The sequence below is a fragment of the Myodes glareolus genome, chromosome 3 (assembly GCF_982192425.1).
Source record: "Myodes glareolus chromosome 3, mMyoGla1.1, whole genome shotgun sequence".
Taxonomy (NCBI): Eukaryota; Metazoa; Chordata; class Mammalia; order Rodentia; family Cricetidae; genus Myodes; species Myodes glareolus.
Window position 1 is genome coordinate 38137084 of NC_142028.1, and position 18834 is coordinate 38155917.

The following is an 18834-nucleotide window of genomic DNA, read 5'->3' on the forward strand; positions in this document are numbered from 1 at the left end:
ATTATACAACCACTGTACAACAAAATGAATTACTGAAAACAAAACATGATCTCTATGTAGCTCAAGTTAGCTTTGAGCTCTCTCTAAAAAAAAAAAAAAAAAAAAAAAAAATCAACTCATGTCTGTCTGTGGGTGTCCACAGAGGCCAGAAGAGGGCAGCAGAACCCCTGGAGCTGGGAACTCAAATTGAGTCCTTTGTTGTTGGCCCAGTTCTTCTCAATCCTCCTGCCTCAACTCTACACATGGGAGCTGGGATTATAAATTTGAACCACATCTGTCTGAGAAAACACATCTGATGGTCTTAAAACTGTGACCCAAACTGAATTCTGCAAGTAACACAGCTTTCAGTGATATTCCAGTGTTCTTGCCTTTCAGCTGCATAGGTCAGCTATTTAAAATTTTTTGTGTTTAAAAAGCCTAGGATGGTTTCAGCTTTGCAATCCCACACCAATCTCCAGAATGCTAAAGTATTTGCTTTATTTGTATTTGGGATGCCGGAGATGGAAGGCCTTTCTCATGCTACACAGGTACTCTTCTACTGACCACACACTTCAGGCCTCTTGGCTATTCACACTTACAGCTATACTAATACAGTCTACTTCTCAGGGTCTGAGAGACAACTTAAGTTCAGCCCCAGGATCCACATGGTGGAAGGAGAGAACTGACCATCACAGGTCATCTTCTGACTTCCACATTATGTTCCTTTGGCATGTTCATGCCTCACAACACCCCACATAAACCAAAGAAGTATATGTAATTAAGTAAAAGACCTAATTTTTCACAGATCACATCAGAGAGTAGGACAAGCTATACAGTGGAGCTTGGAAAGTTCTGAATTAACCTGGTTAATATTCTTTAAAAGAGGTCCTATGAAACATGAATACTTACTTTTTTCCTTTGTGGTGGGTTCTGAGGAGCAGATGGGACTCCTTCACAGGCTCTTTCACCACTAGGTGACATGGATCCACGAGAGAGGTCTTTCATAAAACCATGTTCATATCTACTGGAAAAGCCTTCTGCAGGGGAGCAATATCCTCCATCTAAATGTAAAGGCTTCCTGTCCCCCACCAAGGGGGACCCTCTATACAGTCCATCTGCTCGAGGCATAGCGTTCAAAGGGGAGTAGGCGTACATCAAGTTGAACTCTGTCCTAAATGCCTGGTCTGAGTTTCTAAGCAAGGTCTGAGGGCCATCTCCACTCCTGCTTGAGAAGCCAGCCTCTGAGGTTGGAACAACAGAGGGATGAGAAGTCAGGTCTGGATGACTACAGTTGAGCAGGGAAGGTCTATCAGCACAGCTGTGAGCGCTGGAGTCTGGGTATCCCACTTTTGTCAAATCCAGGTCTTTTCGGTGACAAAGCTGAAAGGATAAAAATCAATAGAGCTATAGGGCATGGTAGAAAGGAAAAAGTCAAAGTGCAGAAAGGGAGGTAAAGGGGCACAGGTGTACAAGGGGAGGGATGAAAGCATCAGAGAGACCCATTAACATGTATAAAGTCCACTGAGCAAAGAAAAGTGCCCACAAGCCAGACTACTAAGAAATCTCAATGTTTCTGCATGAGAACACTGGGGAAGCGGGCACCAGGCAACTGGACAACATAGTCACTCTGGCCAACTGAAACACACTTGGGGGCTGGCAGTGCAGTCAGGGGCATATGAGAAACCCATAAGAACAACAGAAAAGGGTCTTAAATTGCTGGTTTCTGGTGTTCTACATTACTAAATTAGTATTAATAGAAGGTGGTGAGGGAAGGTGGCTAAAAAGTCAAGCATGTAAATTACTGGTTCAGTAGGACTAGCACTAAAGATAGCAAGCAACCTGTCCTTTGTAAACTTTTCTCATGCAACTTTCTGTCTGCTCAATTCTTTTTGTTGTGTCCTCTGCTGTCTACCAATGTATAAAAGGACTGCTAATGCCTACCACTGAAATATCACTACACACCTGTGATAAAACCCACCTACTATTATTCGCTAACATCAAGATTTCCTCTATTAGTTCAACTGCCTACAAAGAAGGTACCAGAAATTCAAATACCACATCAAGTATCAAATCCCTGCTATACTAGAATCTGTAGCAACCAAGATCAGAACAACTTACACTTTCCCAACACCCAGGAAATCAACAGTAAACTAGTGGAATACAATCTTTTCAGTTTCTTAATTATCTATAGAAAATCCCACTGACTCAGAATTTGGTTAATTCTCAGAAAGTTGGGCCCTAATTATTTTAGAGAGTGGGATTAAAAATTAGTTACTTTCTAAAGGATAGAGATTATAACTTTCTCTTTAAGAGGAAAAGGTCCCATGTAGATTTATAGGGTTAATAATTACCACATTTGTCTAAAGTTTATAATAAAAGCTAACACTAAAATCTGAATTTAGGATCTTTACAACCGAAGGGTTTCCAAGAAATGCACTCATTGATAGCCTAAGAGGTATCAATTACTGTATAGCAACCATATCCCAGACACTGGAGAACAGAGGGCCTGTAACCCAGAGTATGGGCTTAAGGTTCCTTGCATATTTACACACAGTAAGGAACTCTAGAAAAGATGAAGGAAAGCTGAAGAAAGTTGGGTTCCCAAAGGTAGCTGCTCAACTATCACCCAAAGCCTAATGCAGAGCTGTCAGTTTAAGCCCAAAAATAAGTCGCCAGCATGATGAATACTGAGATAGCGCCTACCAACTCTACTTTCCTTGTTAACATGCAGACATTATTCATTACTTTCTTTAACAAGGCTCTGATAGCACACAGAATCTGCAGCCTTTGAAGATTTTCTTTTTTAATCAAACTCTTCAGCCACTGCTTCTCCCAAATGGCAGCAATAAAACCAACTCCACAACAAATATACAGCAACTTAATTTTCCTTGGTCTACTTTCACAGCTACACAGAAGATTCAATCTACTTGCTGTGAATGCATGGCTGCCCTCCACCCCAGCATCCCATTCACTCAAATTCCCAGCTCTTCCACACATTCAGGACCACATCCAGGCACTCACTCTCAGCTGCCATGTGTGACTGAGATTGTGTGATAACTACCTTTATGACTATGCATAGGGGAGAGTAAGAACTCTCTTACTCTCTTACCTCAGGGTAAGAGTTCTAGAGGAGGGAAAAGCATCTTGTTATTCATCTACATAAGAGAAAGATGAGCATGGGTGTTAGTCACAACTTTTTTTTTTTGGAGGAGGGGGTAGGTGTGGTTAAGAATGTACAGGGGAAATGCTTAACTGTAGAACTCATCTCCATGGACAAAGTGATGTTAAATGCTTCCTGGTGTGTTTTTTTTTTCCTCTCTCTCCAAGACAGGGTTCTTCTGTATAGCTTTGGAGACTGTCCTGGAACTCACTCTGAAGACCAGACCGGCCTCAAATCATAGAGATCCGCCTGCCTCTGCCTCCCCAGTACTGGGATTAAAGGCTTGCACCATCACTGGCTGGTTTTTAGAGACAGGACCTGGTGTCTTGGAAAGCACTTAAGGAAAATTAGGTATAATGCTTCATGCTGTAAGTAAACACCTTAAGTAGACTCAGGAAAGTTAAGTGAAATGTTACAGAGTTAAACTTTTCTTTTAAAAATTTTTTTGAGGACTTAGGGTTTCTTATGGAATGGTCAAAGTACCCTAACCCTTATTCTTCCTAGAGGAACTCTGTTCCTTACCTCATCATACCCCCTCTGATCATCATCTTTCTTCACGTCCTTACTAGCTTCAGGCTTCAATTTTGAATTATCCAGGGGAATACTTAGGAACTAACAGAAGAGAGAGATGGCCAGTTCCTCTTAGACTTGAACGTCCCTACCAGAGTTACAATCCATTGTATTTTAGGGACCACAATAAAACAAAATATTCCCCCCCATCACACACACAAAAACCAACAAAAATACTATGCATATGTTCATTTGTTCTGTGACCTATACTGGATAGGACATTTAGCATGGGAACTGAACAGCGACCTCTTGATAGGGTGATGCAAATGACAACAGGAAAGTGATGATGGCAGCTATAACAAGAACTCAGGATACCAGGGTCTGGAGTAAGGGGAGGGTTCTCAATATATAGACTGTCAACAACTGTGGCCCAGATAGCAGACATATGCCATGCCATAATAGGATATACTGAGTTGCTTCAGCAAAACAAGGTTTGGAGAGAAAATGCTTTAGAGTGGGAGGGTGCTGGATGTTCAAGACACACTAGAACTATAACTATGCACCTGAGAGCATACCAGAAGGGAAAGGCAAGGCTAAGTGGGCATTGTTCTCTCAAGTTGCTTTTATTCTTCCTCTAGATTCTTTCTCTTCCTGAAGAGCTCATTCGTGACTTAGTACTAGATACACTGAATGTATGTCTCCTATTTTTCCAGTTTTACATTATGTGTTTGCCTGCCTGCCTGCCTGCCTGCCTGCATGTCTGTGTAATCACATGCGTGCAGTACCTGGCAGGATCAGAAGTGGGCATTAGAGCCCCAAAGACCAGCATTATAGATAGGTGGGAGAGGCCACGTAGGCGTGTTGTGAATTCAAAGTTGAGTCCTGAAGAAAAGCCAGAGGTCTTAACTAGAGCCACTCTAGCCTGTATTTTATTTTACTTTTAAAATTTTTAACAGAAAATTTTATTTCAACACTTTCTCCTTCCAAATAACTGTACATTGGAAGAACAATACAGTAGTTAAGTTTCGGATTGTATCACCTTTCAATATATTATTCCCTTTTTAGACTAACAGCTGTCTTCAAACTGAGGGATTTTAAATGTATGGCCTAGGCCCAACTCGCCGTATCACAGTTTTAATGAAAAAAGCTTGCAAACCAACCTTTCTGTACTCAAATGTAGAAAAAACCATCGCTATCAGAATGATGACAAAGAGTGGCATGTCTGGATGAAGTTGTTTTTTATAATAGTGAGAATGGCAACACTGCCTTATCCCCCCCCCCCCAAAACCTGCATGTATATCTGTGCACCATGTGCCTGTGGAAAAGAGTAGCAGATCCCTGGAACTAGAGTTAGAGGGTTATGAGTCACTACATGGGTGCTTGTAATCAAAGTCCAGTCCTTGGCAAGAACATCAGTTATTCTGAATCGCTGAGCCCCTAAAATAGTTTAACTTATTTTTAAAAATTATACGTGAATATATATGTATGTGTCTGGGCATGTTAGTACAGGTGTCTAAGGAAGGCATAGAGGGAGTTCCATCCCTTGGAGCTGGAGTTACAGGTAGTTGGAATCCACCCAATTAAGGTGCTGGCAATGGAAGAAGCTCTTGACTACTGAGCCATGTCTTTAAATCCTATATTTTAATGTTTAAAATTTTTTATTTATTTATTTTATGACTCTGTGGTGAAGCCAGAGGTTCAACTTGTGGAGTTGGTTTTCTGCTTCTACCATGTGGGTTGCTGGGCTGAACACAGGTGGTCAGACTTGGTAGCAAGTAGCTTTACTGCTGAGCCAGCCTGTTTCCTGGTATTTTAACTGTACGCTTAGACTGAGATTCACCAAAACCCATGTTCTTTCTCTCTTTTAAAAGATCTTGCATTTACATAGCATTTTATCATTATTACATGCAGCAAGGGATAGGAAATATGCTGGGTATAAACTTGCTTGTTTTGGAAGACTTCTAGTTTCATTAATTATAACGTTAATAATGAAGTTTAACCTAACCTGCCATGATAAGGTGCAACTCTATTTCTATAACTGATTGCACTCCAAGGACAATTTCTTTTTAGGATACTATACCATGAAATTCTAATTGCTAACTGAAAGTTTAATTGTTAAGCAGAAAAAGTTATAATGGTCTAAATTCTGCTTTAATATCTGATTAAAAAGAGCTGACAGTGGAATATAATTTCACTGGGAAAATCAAATGTAAACCAGGATGACATTTTCCCACCCAGAAATGTTTGCTCTATAGTAAATGAATAATGACTGAGTTAGAAAAAGAGGACATTGCTCTGATTTCACAGTTGCTAGATCTTTTACATTAGTCAAAGAAGAATCCAAGTGTTAGTAATCCTTACACACTCATAAAAGCTTCAACAAGAGTGTGGCTGTTAGACATTCAGCTTTATCAAGACAACACATAGAGAAAAGAAAATCAGACTTTTAAGTGGGTGGGTCAAGTTGCCCCCCATCACAGAGTATCTATTTAATTAAAGCAATACACATGCAAAAGATGGGTTTTAATACACATGGATTGTAGTCACATCTTCCATTTGAACTTAAATACTAAAGTGACTGAGTATAACTTTTAGAAACAGTTTACTACATATACTTCTAACGTAATCCAACCTTTAAAGCATGCTTCTAGCCTTTTAGTCTATCTCTAAGTCCTAACACATTATAACAAGGAGGGAAAGTAACCTGGGTGGTAAAACCAAAACAGCAACAACAAAAAGAGCAAACACATTCACCATAAGCCATACCCCAGTATTTCTAAGTCTCTGTCCCCTGAGGCCATAGTGGAGCTACCAAAGAACCTGCAAAGACACTATACAGTTAAAAGGTCTTAAGCACATAGACGTGAGCCTACAGCTCAGTCTGAGTGCCCAGGCATGGGAAACTAATGGGTACCACAGGCACCTAAACACTTCTTTTGACTGATACGTATAAAGATGAAGATCTAGCATACTTACTACCTAAAATTAAGGAGACTGAAGGACTAAATGCCAAAAGACAAATGAATGGGATCTCGGCAGCACTGTTCCTATTTTGGCAAGAACAGGGGCTACCAAGCAAGAGGCTACCAGCTATCAGTCCACATAGTGACTCTAGGTTTTCTTTTCTTTTCCCCAGAGTTCAAGTGAATATAGTTTTCTTTATAGGCATGTTAATGAATTTCACAACACACACACTCACAAACACACACACACACACAAAAGACAAATCATCTCATAAATTTGCAGTGGTCCAACCCTAGGGTTTTCTTAATGAGATGAAGGAAGACAGTTAAGAAACACCTGAAATGATATTATATGAAGAGGAAGTATAAATAATGATTTTCATATCAATCACTTCCAACAACCAAACCCCAATCACCTCAAACTGCAGAGGAGTGTTGGAACGACTAGCAGTAGTAAGAGATGTGATTGGTGAGAACATGAGGCTGTATCCATTTCGACACTCCTCTTCTCCTGGGTGAGTCTGGCCAGGTGTGGACAGCTGGGGACTCTTTGAGCCTGAGCTGGAAGGGGGTGGTGTAACTGGAGACAGAGGCCGAAGCAACTTGGTGATATTCTGCTCCATCAGATAGCGAGACTTCCATTTCTTTAAAGGGCTCAGTAAGTCTGTGAAACACAAAACTTGGATGAGAACTGAATCATATTTTACTGTAAGGCTAGGTAGCAAAGGTTCTGTAATTGGTCCTTCTTCACAACTCTTCTTATGCCTCATCCCATTATCTTCTCTACCCAAATCCAATGCCTAAACATACTTCTAATCACTACAATGAATGTAACTTCGGAAGCATTCTAAGTCCCAGAGAAACTACTTCTATACTACCACCTGCTGGGTTGTCACACATATATCCATCTTTTTTTATTTATCATCACCCTATACTGAAGATGAAGACTAATATACAGAAAGAAAAACTAGATGTTGTAGCACCCGGTCCATGTTTCCCTAGCCTATATGGTACTGGAGATCAAGTTACCCTAGACGGGAGCTTTTGCAAACAGAGCTTCCATCTGTAACCATCCTGCCTTACAGGCTTAATAAAAGCATACTAAACTACAGCCCCATGGGTTGGTGGGAACAATGACAATCACACCAGGCTTCCAAGGCAAAGTTTGGATCATGATCAGAGATGTGCTTAGGAACATCACTCTGCTGATATAATGGTATGGAACTAGAACTGTGAAGCTACTGGACTCAACACGCTAACCAATACAAAGAGGTATGAGGTACTAATTATGTTTAAGTAGATAGGATATTTATTTTTCTGTTTTCTCAGGATTTTTCATTTCCCTATACTGAAAAGAGTAACTTTCCAATTGCCCTATATAGCATGTATTGTTTTATTCTTAATGTGTTTAGGTACAGAAACCAAACATGTAATTCAAGACTAATCTGTACAGTGACTTTTAAATACTTCTAAAGACTTCGAACCAAATCTTTAAGAACCCTGTACTGGGAGTTCAAAAATTTTAACTACTAAAGATCACTGTAGGAAAGTTGGAGAAAGCGGCCATACAAATGAATGAATGTGATATCTATTTAAAGATATTTACTGAACACTTAGGATGCTATCCCCAGACAGACCTAGAGACTGCCGGAATTCACAGATCAGTAGTCTGTCATCTCTTTTCTGATTTTTTTGTATACAGTTGTCAAATTTTATGTCTAACACACACACATACACTCATCTTTTAAAAAAACCTTGACTCAATACTTCCCAAGATTATGTAAACAAACAACCATGCATTTAAACCCACACATATGCAAGTATGATTTCCCACAAATTTCTCTAATAAGGAATAAAATTTTCTAAGTCTCATTCTTTGGGGGCTAGCATGGGCTTTTGAAATAGGGTCTTACTTTGAAGTGACCTTGAACTGGCCATGTAATTCAGGCTGGCTTCAAACTAGCATCCTTCTCCTAACTTCCAAAACCTGGAAATACAGGCATGCACTACCATATCTAATTTATGAATACCCTTTAAAAATGAGTAAATGACATTAATATTGCCAAAATTTAACCTGTACTAAATATTCCCCTTCATTGCAATTATAAATGTACTTCAATGACTAAAAATGTTGTTTTCTATCCTTTTTTTCTGTATTTATTATTAGGACAAATATAGGGCTTTTTGTTGTTGTTAAAGAATGACTATGAGGCTGGGAGCTATGCAAACTTGAGAATCTGAGTTTGAATCCCCAATACCAATTTGAAAAGTCAGATATAGTTGTACTCTTGTCTGTAACCTCTGGAGGTGGAGGAGGACCAGACTATTAGGGCTTGCGGGTCACCAGCCTAGCAGCAGATTATTAAGCAAGAGGATGTTTCCAAACGAATAGCTCCCAAGAGCTATAGAACAAGACTGCTGACTGCCTTCTCCTCATTCTTCATGATTAACACCCACACATTTACATATATTTACTACCTTTGTATTTATTTTTGTGTATACTATCTGCCCATATTCAGCATACATTGTATGTGGATCTTTTTCTTGTTTTATAGAGTTCTATAAAGATGTTGACTGTCAAAAACGTTACAAACATACCTTTTCAGCTTGTTTGGTAGTGGTTAAGAGCATTGGCTACTCTTGCAGAGGAACCAGGTTCAGTGGCTAGTATCCACATGGCAGCTCATAGCCATCTCTAACTTCAGTTTTAGGGAATCTAATGCTCTCTTCTGAACTCCACAGGCACTAAGCACACATGTGGTGTATGTACATGATTGGTATAGGCAAAACATAAATCTAAAAAGTTTTTATTGTCTTTACTACAATGCTTTTATTAGCTAATGTATCTGTCATTTATCTTTTGCCTGTTACAATTACGTCTTTGCAATTCTATCCCTAAAACTAGGAAAATGTTACTTATTGATCTATGACCTTTAGGTTTAATTTTTAATTCCTATTTGGCTTTTAAAAAATATCTCACGTCATGTTTAAATGTATACGGATGCATACATGCAATGTCGAGTACTTCAAAGTCAAAAGACAACTTGGGGAGTTGACTCTTTCCTTTACCATGTGGATCTCAGGGATTGCGCCCAACTTCTCATGTTTGGCAGTATGTCCTCATTTTTTTTTTTTTAAATGATCTCAATATATTGAGTCTGTAACTCAGTATGCTTATGTGTGTTTGAGAGCAGGTTCTTACCATGGCCCAGTATGTAGTCCAGGCTGAGATGGAACTCACTGTTGGCAATTTTTCTGCCACAGTCTCCCAAGTGTTGGGGTTATAGGTGCAAAGCACCACACTATCTTGTTTTGAGGGTTCAACTGCAGGACACCCATACATACTGGGTAAACACTCTATACATTTAGCTATATCCCTTACCAAATTTATACTTAAGGAAAAAAAAACGTGCCCATTTATACTCTACACCTATGTAGAGGCCAGAGGTAGGTTTTGGGAGTTTGTTCTCTTTTCCCCTTGTTGAAGCAGGACTTCTATAGCACAGCATACTACAGGTATGGCCTGTGCTTTTGTGGCCTGTCTCCACAACACCATCTCACTGCGCACCTGCTTTTTCCTTCTTTGCAAATCTTTTGTAACAAAAACAGCTATAATCTTTCTTCCCTGAATTAAACACATTTATTTCCATTAGACTATTCTTTGTTATAGACGTTTTTGGTCCTTGTATATTTCTGGCAGGTGCTTTACCACTAAGCTACAATGTTCCCCTAGCTTATTTCTATTGGTTTCTAAATATACTGGTCTTGTTTCTGAAAGTTATTCTACTTCTTATACAATATGGAATTGATATTAACACCCCCATCCCCTTTGAGACAGGATCTTGTAGTGCTTGTCTAGGTTGGCTGTAAACTTAGGACTTTCCTTTCTCAACTTTTCCAGTGATGGGATTGTAGGCAAATACCACATCTAGCAATACTGATATTCTTGGAAATGATAGCTGACTACTATTTGGTTTTGATACAACAATCAATTGTAATTTAGTGAGCAACCTCATTATTGACAGTTCATGACCCTTTTTGACTAATCAAGTTTTAAACCCACCCACCCCATCATTGAGAGACTTGATTTCCAGTTCTCTCTTTTCTCTCTCGCCCCTTCCCCCATCAGAACTTGCTCTGTAGACCAGGCTGGCCTCAAACTCAGAGAGATCCATTTCCTTCTCGAGTGCTGGGATTAAAGGTGTGTGCCACCACCACCTGGCTTGTTCTTTACTTTTTATTACAATTAGGAATAGGACATACTTCTCCATTTGTCCATCTTTATGTTTACATAATGGTTTTGTATTTAGCCAATCTATAGAGGCTTACTAGTTTTCCTGCTACTTTTCTTGGTACATAACTCTATTACTTTAATAAGACAGCACTCATCCCTTTTTACCAGTACTTACGCCCCCTTTCCTTTGCAAAGAGGGAAGTATGCTTATAGCTAAAAACTCTGGAATATGATAAATAATAACAAAGCAGTGGGGTAACTTGATAATTCATATTTTTGGGTGGTTTGTGGAATGTGTGGCGTATGTATGCAAATCCATGTGTGGGTGGGTGTGTACACCTGCATGTAGAAGCCAGAGGATAATAGATGTCTTACTCTACTGTCTCCACCTTGTCCCTGAGACAGTCTCTCACTGGACTTGAACCTCACTGCTTTGGCTAGGCTGGCTAGCCAGCAAGCTCCAGAAATCTGCCCATGTCTGCTTTCTAATGTGGTAATTACAGGAATACTAATCCACGCCTGGCTTTTTTATATGGATGATGGGAATTAAATTCAAACTTAGCCTCTTACGTTTGCATAGAAAGTGTTTTTGTCCACTGAGTCATCTCTCCAGTTTTGACAGTTCACTCCTCTTACCCCTGAGACAGGGTTTCTCTGTGGAGTCCTGGTTGTTCTGAACATGCTCTGTAGATCAGTTGGGCCTCCAACCCAAGAGATCTGCCTGCCTCTGACGTAAGTGCTGCGATTAAAGGAATATACCACCATTTCCAGATAGCTCATCTAAAAGTTTAGTTTTTATAATAAATACAGCTGGCAAATGTTTTTAGATAAATTCATTAAACAATCATACACATGACACTATCAAATTTCATGAGTGGCTGTTGTTTTCTCCATTTCAAATGTCAAAAAAAAATTTATCAAGGCAACTTTATATTCCTAAGAGACCTGGTCATATACAACATCCTTTAAACCTCTTGTAGATTCAAAAAGGTGAGTAAATCTAATTCACAGTGATGCTTTCTCCTGACCTAACATCAATTTGATAAAACCAATCAAGTATAAACTATTTAAAAAATTGTGGTACCATAAATCAAATAAAAGGCTTTCTACCACTACCACTGGGTGACGACCTCAAATCAAGAATAAAAATTAAAAGGGCCCATGAGATGCCCCAGAAAGTGAAGGTTTGCTGTCAAGGCTGATTACTTGAGTTCAACTCTCAAGACCCACAAGGTAGAAGGAAAACAACTGATTTTTGCAAGATGTCCTTTGAAACTACAAAGTGTAAGTGCACGTGTGCACACAAGTAGACACACAAACTCTTATACTTCTTTAAATGTTAATGATAATATATATTATTTCATCAAGCTCATGTAGGTGAACACAGTTCAAAATGACAAATTCTATTACTCTTTAATCAGTTGGGAGTTTATATTTTTAAAAATTTGTCTATGTAATTATGCAACTATTAGCAATTATGAATATTCTGTACACAATTATTTAGTGTCTTCATCTTTATAAAGTACCTACAACTATCGAGTTTCGGATTATAAATACTTTTAAAGCATATGATGAATCTGAACAGATTGGTTTTTGTCCTTTGTTTGGTTTTTCAAGACAGGGTTCTCTGTGTAGCCCTGGCTGGCCTCAAATTCAGAGAACCACCTGCTTCTGCCTCCTGAGGATTAAAGGTGTGGGCAACCACTACCTGGCTCTTGCTTTTCTATTGTTTTACTGAAAATCATTTTATTACTATATTAACTCAAAGACAGTAGGACCACAGAAACAATAGTTAATACTATTTGAATTAAAGTATTGGGTGTGGGGGTACATACCTCCATCTGGCATTTAGGATATTAAGGAAGGAAGATGGCAAGTTTGGAGCTAGTCAGGATTATATAGTGAAACCTTGTCTCAAAAAAAGAAACTGAAACATATCAAAACCAATCAACCAAAACAAAAATGACTCAAAAATAGTAAGAGAAAATATGTTAATGCACTTAGAACTTGCATTGGCAAAGGATTCAATCATTTAACAATCTCTCAAGTAGTTGAAAACTCCAGAGCAATTTACCATGCCCCTATATCACAGCCCTAATCTAGCTGTTTTGTTCCATATTCTCTTTTGCTCTTAAACATGTGCTATAACTCAGCCATTATGGTCACAGGGAATGTAATTATGTATTTTTAGCAAAGCACTTTATTACTACCTTTCCAAGTTTTATTTGAAAAATTTTAGATAAGCTTAGAATCCAATTTTTAAATGATGCTTCCTTGGAATCTGTTGGAGGAGAAAGAATATGGGAATATGGGTGCACAGAATTTATTCTTTCCATTAGTGAATACGGAATTTCCTTTATGTGTAAACTTAAAAAGTATTTTCAATAACATTTTTTTTGCATCACATATCCAAGTACGACCATTCCCAGGTTGTTTCTTAGCTTTGTTAACTTTGAGGCTGAAAAACCTGTCTTCATTAACTTTCTTAGTATTTAAGTCATATTTACTCTACTTCTAACCAAGGATTTTACTCAACTGTTATTAGCCCTGATCTTTTCGGTTACTATTAAGGTATCCCTAGGGTCATATAAATGTTATTTACAAACAAACATCATATCTCTTCCCTGTGTTGATGGTAATACCTCTTCTTTTTATACAATTTTAGTTTCTAGCATCCTTTGACTTTTCCTTTTGACAGCCTTACTATATAGACCAGGTTGGCCTCAAAACCAGACTTTCTCACCAGTCTTGACTAGTGGGATTACACATTAGGCGCAATCACACCAGAGGAATAATTTATTATTTTTAATCTAGGTAGTTCTAAGACAAGAACGAGTATTCTGTGTAGAATGACAGCAGCAATTTCTATTATGGGTCTGATACTAAACTAAGCACTTTATAAATAAATAATACTACTGAGCTTATTAGCCTTAAAGCAGGGATTGCTCTTCTTACTTTACAGATGACGATCAGAGACATTTAGTAACATCATACAGTTTAAGGATACAGAACTGGATTTCAAACAAAGATCTGTTTGATTTTTTCTACTGTATCACATATTTCCTCACCCTCTTCATCAACTTTCCTTAGTATTCTTGCAAACAAAGGTTTTTGTAACACAAAGTAACTCCTTATGACTCACACCACATTTAAATGATGACTACTGATGGATTTCTTTATGCAACTCTTTTCTTCTGTTTATACTGATCCTTAAGGACAAGGTGTATTCTGAGATGTTTCTCATTGCTTGCTAGGATGTAGGTAGAAATATAATAAAGGTTGGTGACTAACAGTGCTAATTCTATTCCACCGAGAACATGTAGTAACAAAGACAACTTCTAAGTATGTGGAAGCCAGAAAATGAACTGCTGTATAGTTATTGTTTTCTGAGATTAACTATCTATATACCTACACAACATACCCAACAGAGGAAGTCACATTTTATAATTCAATTCAGCTATTCTAACTACACTCTAATAGCTGTCTAAAAGTTGACACAATTGAGGGAAATCTGCCTCAAAAATCATGTTTAATCAAATCTGAATCTGACTCAGTAGATGAACTAGTAAAATTCTATTAATTAAACTCCATAATAATCAGCAAGTCAACAAATAGTGGTTTAAAAAGAGCAATTCACAACCCCCCAAAACAATATAAAGCAAAACTCTGAAAAATTATATTAGCTGTAGCCTTAACATGAGTTGTAGTAACTAATATATTTTGTAATTTTTGTTTTCTGTTGAGATAGAGTCTTGCTAGGTACCCCAGGTTGGTCTTGAACTTGCAGCAATCATCCTTGTCTTACTTTCCTCCACTTTTCTGTTTATGGTATGTTTTGATTATATAATATTCAGAAAACTGATTTTGAGGTAAGCTTATGGAAATCATAGAAAATGGTTTATTTTATTTATTTCTTTGTCCGAGTCAGGGATTGAAACAAGGGCACCACAAAAGCTAAAAGTACATGTTCCATCACTGAGTGACAATCTCCCATCCCAAGGACATACTAATTATGCTGACATTGCAAAATTTTGGCAAAAAAGGAGAAAGTATGACTAAAAACAAACAAAAACTAAGTAACATGTGAAGACAAAGATGGTGGTACATATCTGAATTCGAGCACTGGGGAGGATGAATTTGACACCAGCCTAGATTAAACAGAGAAACCTTGTGCAGTAAGTACAAAACCAAAAAGGTATCATAAGTCAATGCACCAATGTTATCTGTTAGAGGTCTGCAATAAAACATGGTGAAAGACAATGGATCAGAAGATTTAAAGCCAAGTCATCTCAGGAATTTAATATGTCTTAGGGGCAAATCCTTGAAAAAAAAATCAAAAATGATTCCTCATAATCTCATTATTTCCAGCCCCTTTAGCCAGATTCCACCCAACAAGTCACTTTACATTTTCATTTTCTTCCTGAACATTAGCATTCCACCACTTTCTACTGCCTCCCCTTACAAAATACAAATAAAGATTTCCTAAACTTACTACTTTAAACGTATCTAACCTTTTTTATAACCATTTCTGCTGTTATCTGTATACTGTCTAGTTCCTTCTTTGTCGTCCTGGGAAAACTGATCCCTGACTCGAGATCTCTCTCTTCCTCTGTAAAGACAGATGTAAAGTAACTATTTAGAGAACACACTATTCCTTTTTATATCAGAGTACCAACACTGAAATTTTTACTGTGCACCTCAAATGGTAACTGTTTCACGTCAAATTGATAAAAAGATCAGATACATACCTGCATTGTCTTTACAGATACTAGAAGAATTACTATTCTCATTACTTTGGTATAGTTGCTGTGTTCTAGTCTCTTGGGGCACAGATGATGTCTGAGTCATCCCTTCTTCCAAGGCTTGCTTTATCCAGCGCTATAATGGGGAGAAAAACAGAAAATTTTAAAAAAATGTTTAAAGTTATGTAGGACATCTGTTTCAGCGAACTAACCAGATCACTACACAACTGGTGAGAAATGCAATACAAATACACTCACACAGCTTCATTGTCAAGTGATTTTTGGACAGGTTCCTGGGTGTGCAACCAAGGCTGGCTTTAGCAGTCCTGTCCCTTTTCTTTAATGAAGATTATTTTTGAAATGTCTCATGCAGCCTAGGCTAGCCTCAAGCAAGCTATGCAGCTAAAGATCACCTTGAATTTAGGATTTTCCACCCCACCTTCCAAGCTAGAATTACCGGCTTCTACCACTCTACCAAGTTTATGTGGCACTAGGGACTGAGCCAATGGAAGCAGTTTACCTACCAAGTTATATTCCTAGCCCTCACAGTCAAGTCAGCTTTTATCTACTAGGCAAAAATGAAACAATCTGGATTATAAAATGGTATCCTATCAATAAAAAATGGTAACCACTCAACTTTGCACACTGCTTAGGATAGCATTACTGTTTAAAGACAGGCTGACACTTTTCAAAGTTTATAAAGAACCCTCCTGTTACTTTTTTAAAGTAGATAATATGCAATCTGAATGTATGAGAAAAAAATAAAGTCAGAAGAAAACTTGCAGAAATTATAAGATAAGAGTATAAGAAATTTTACTTTGTTTTTCCTATTTTTTCTTTTCTTTCTTCCCTTTTTTTTGTTGTTGTTATTATTTTTCAAGACATGGTTTCTCTGTAGCTAGCTCTTGTAGATCAAGCTGGCCTCGAACTCAGAGATCTACCTGCCTCTGCCATGCACAGAGCCAGGCAGATTAAAGGCTTACACCACTACCGCCAGGCTTGTAATTTTGTTTTCTTAAGATAAACAGTTGTAAGTTGCTCACCATTCTACCCTGATAGAAAACAGATCCAATTACAGTAAACACCAATTTTAGCCAGACTGTCTCCAAATAGAAAAGGGGAACTATTATAATGTCACATCTTTAGAGAACATATACCATCCCTAAATAAATAGTCTCTTCAACAGAGTAGTTCTAGATTTGTGGTTGCTCAATTCTTAGAACCTGAGACAATCCAGTGAAATTTTACTATGAAAAAAACCTCTATCATGCAAATATCTTTGTTGTCTATCAAACTCAAGAAAAAAAAAGTAAACAGAGATAAGTAAATGAGAATATTTTAAAAAAAGGTATCTGGAGTCACTTAAATCACATTAATATTCTAGGACATGACCAAGTGTCTAAAAGCCAAGAATGAGAGTGACATGCTCTCTCATACAGATTCCCAACACACAGATTATCAGAAGTACAGTTCCTTAGAATGTATAGGAGACCTCTGAGGTTATCTTGGTCTAAAACTCTTTTTCACAGATGGGTGAAAATTAGCCTGGGAGTACAAGTGAAAAATCCTTCATTATGAATATACAAGGTTTTATTTGTAGTATCTAAGTTATTAAGCTATTACAAATTTATTTTTTCCATACAAAGGAGATGACAACTCAAATTTGAAGATCCCTATTCTCCCTAAATAATTAAAGAATATTAAAAAATTATTTAAAAAATTTTCAGAGTTTAGAAGCCACTGAAGAGTTTACATTCTAGATCTTAAGACTACAAAAGAGGGAATATAAAACTAGATAGGAAACAGAGAAGTAAGATGCTGTTAGGCCTACCTCTAAGGCCAAACACAATTATTGCCTTCATAAAAAAGGAACATAACCATTTCTTTGTGCAAAAAAACCAAACAACAACGAAAGGTGTGTATGTGTGGGGGAGGAGGTCAACCAAGGCTGAGGATGGTCACAGAGTCTTGGAGAATATAATATGATGTTCGGTTAAATTAAATTTCTTTCTATCTGTTGGCAATGGAGATACTATAGATATCAAAGTTGAACCAAGTTAGGTGTTGTGGTTCATGCCTTTAAACCCAGCATTCAAGAGGCAGAGACAGGCAGATCTCCATGAGTTTGAGCAAGGTTAGCCTGTTCTATACAGAATTCCAGGATAGCATTATTTTGAGATTATCTTTAAAAGTGAATAAATAAACGAAATTTGAAGCATATCCAGATAAAAGGACCTCAAGGATGGCTGATGAGAAGGATCAGTGGGTAAAAATATTTGTTGCTAATATCTGACAACCTGAATTTAATATAAAGGTGAGAGAGTTATCCTCTGGCTTCCCCATGATAACTACCTGCCCACACACATAGTAATAAAACACAAAAACAAGCCGGGAGGTGGTGGCGCACGCCTTTAATCCCAGCACTCGGGAGGCAGAGGCAGGCGGATCTTTGTGAGTTCGAGGCCAGCCTGGTCCACAAGAGCTAGTTCCAGGACAGGCTCCAAAGCCACAGAGAAACCCTGTCTCAAAAACCCCCCCCCCAAAAAAACCCAAAAAACAAAAAACAAACAAACAAAAAAACACACAAAAACAAGAGCTCAAATGGATTTTCTATCGAATATAAGTCAGTTATAAACACATTTTTTGTTTGTTTGCTTGGGTCTCTGTTTACTGGAAAAACAAGATAAGAACAAAAAAATTACAATCCCATATTGCAATTACCAAAAAGGCATTTCAATAGTTAGTCTACATTATTTACATCTTTATATTAATCTCTACTAAATTACCATCAACCTTCCTTAAAACAAAATCAAGCAGATTAACTTTATTTTCTATGTGAGTGTTTTGCCTGAATGTACATGTGTATGTATATGACTGAATGCAGGTCAGAAGAGTGCATCAAATCCCCCGGAACCAGGGTTACAGGCAGTTGTGAACCACCACGAGAGTGCTAGGATTTGAAGCCGAGTTTTCTGCAAGAGCAACAAGTACTCTTGATTGCTGAGCCATCTCTCCAAAGCCCCCCATCAACTCTTCTTAATAGATTTTACTGCCTGGCTCGATGAAAATGTTTTACACTACACCTACATCTTGACTGTCTTTTTTAAAAAGGTGCTTTTCTTGGCATATTTGAACTATATATAGTAATGGGTCTCATGAGTTTAGCATATACATCCATAATAATTATGAACATGCGCTTATCACTCTTGCTGATCTTTTTTTGTAACCAACCTGACGTCTATTTTC

The 18834-nt window shown here is 37.9% G+C and overlaps 1 protein-coding gene across 17 annotated transcripts in view; it reads right to left on the reverse strand.

Annotated features, from left to right (window-relative positions):
- Window positions 1–18834, reverse strand: part of Setd5 (SET domain containing 5) — a 79849-nt gene that overhangs the window by 9453 nt on the left and 51562 nt on the right. For all 17 annotated transcript variants that reach the window (XM_087904437.1, XM_087904439.1, XM_087904438.1 and 14 more), the window contains 3 exons: window positions 15595–15724; window positions 7029–7276; window positions 889–1359 (listed from right to left, as the gene is read on the reverse strand). In XM_087904437.1, coding sequence (XP_087760563.1) covers window positions 889–1359; window positions 7029–7276; window positions 15595–15724 — 849 coding nt within the window. The remainder of the gene's footprint in view (window positions 1–888; window positions 1360–7028; window positions 7277–15594; window positions 15725–18834) is intronic.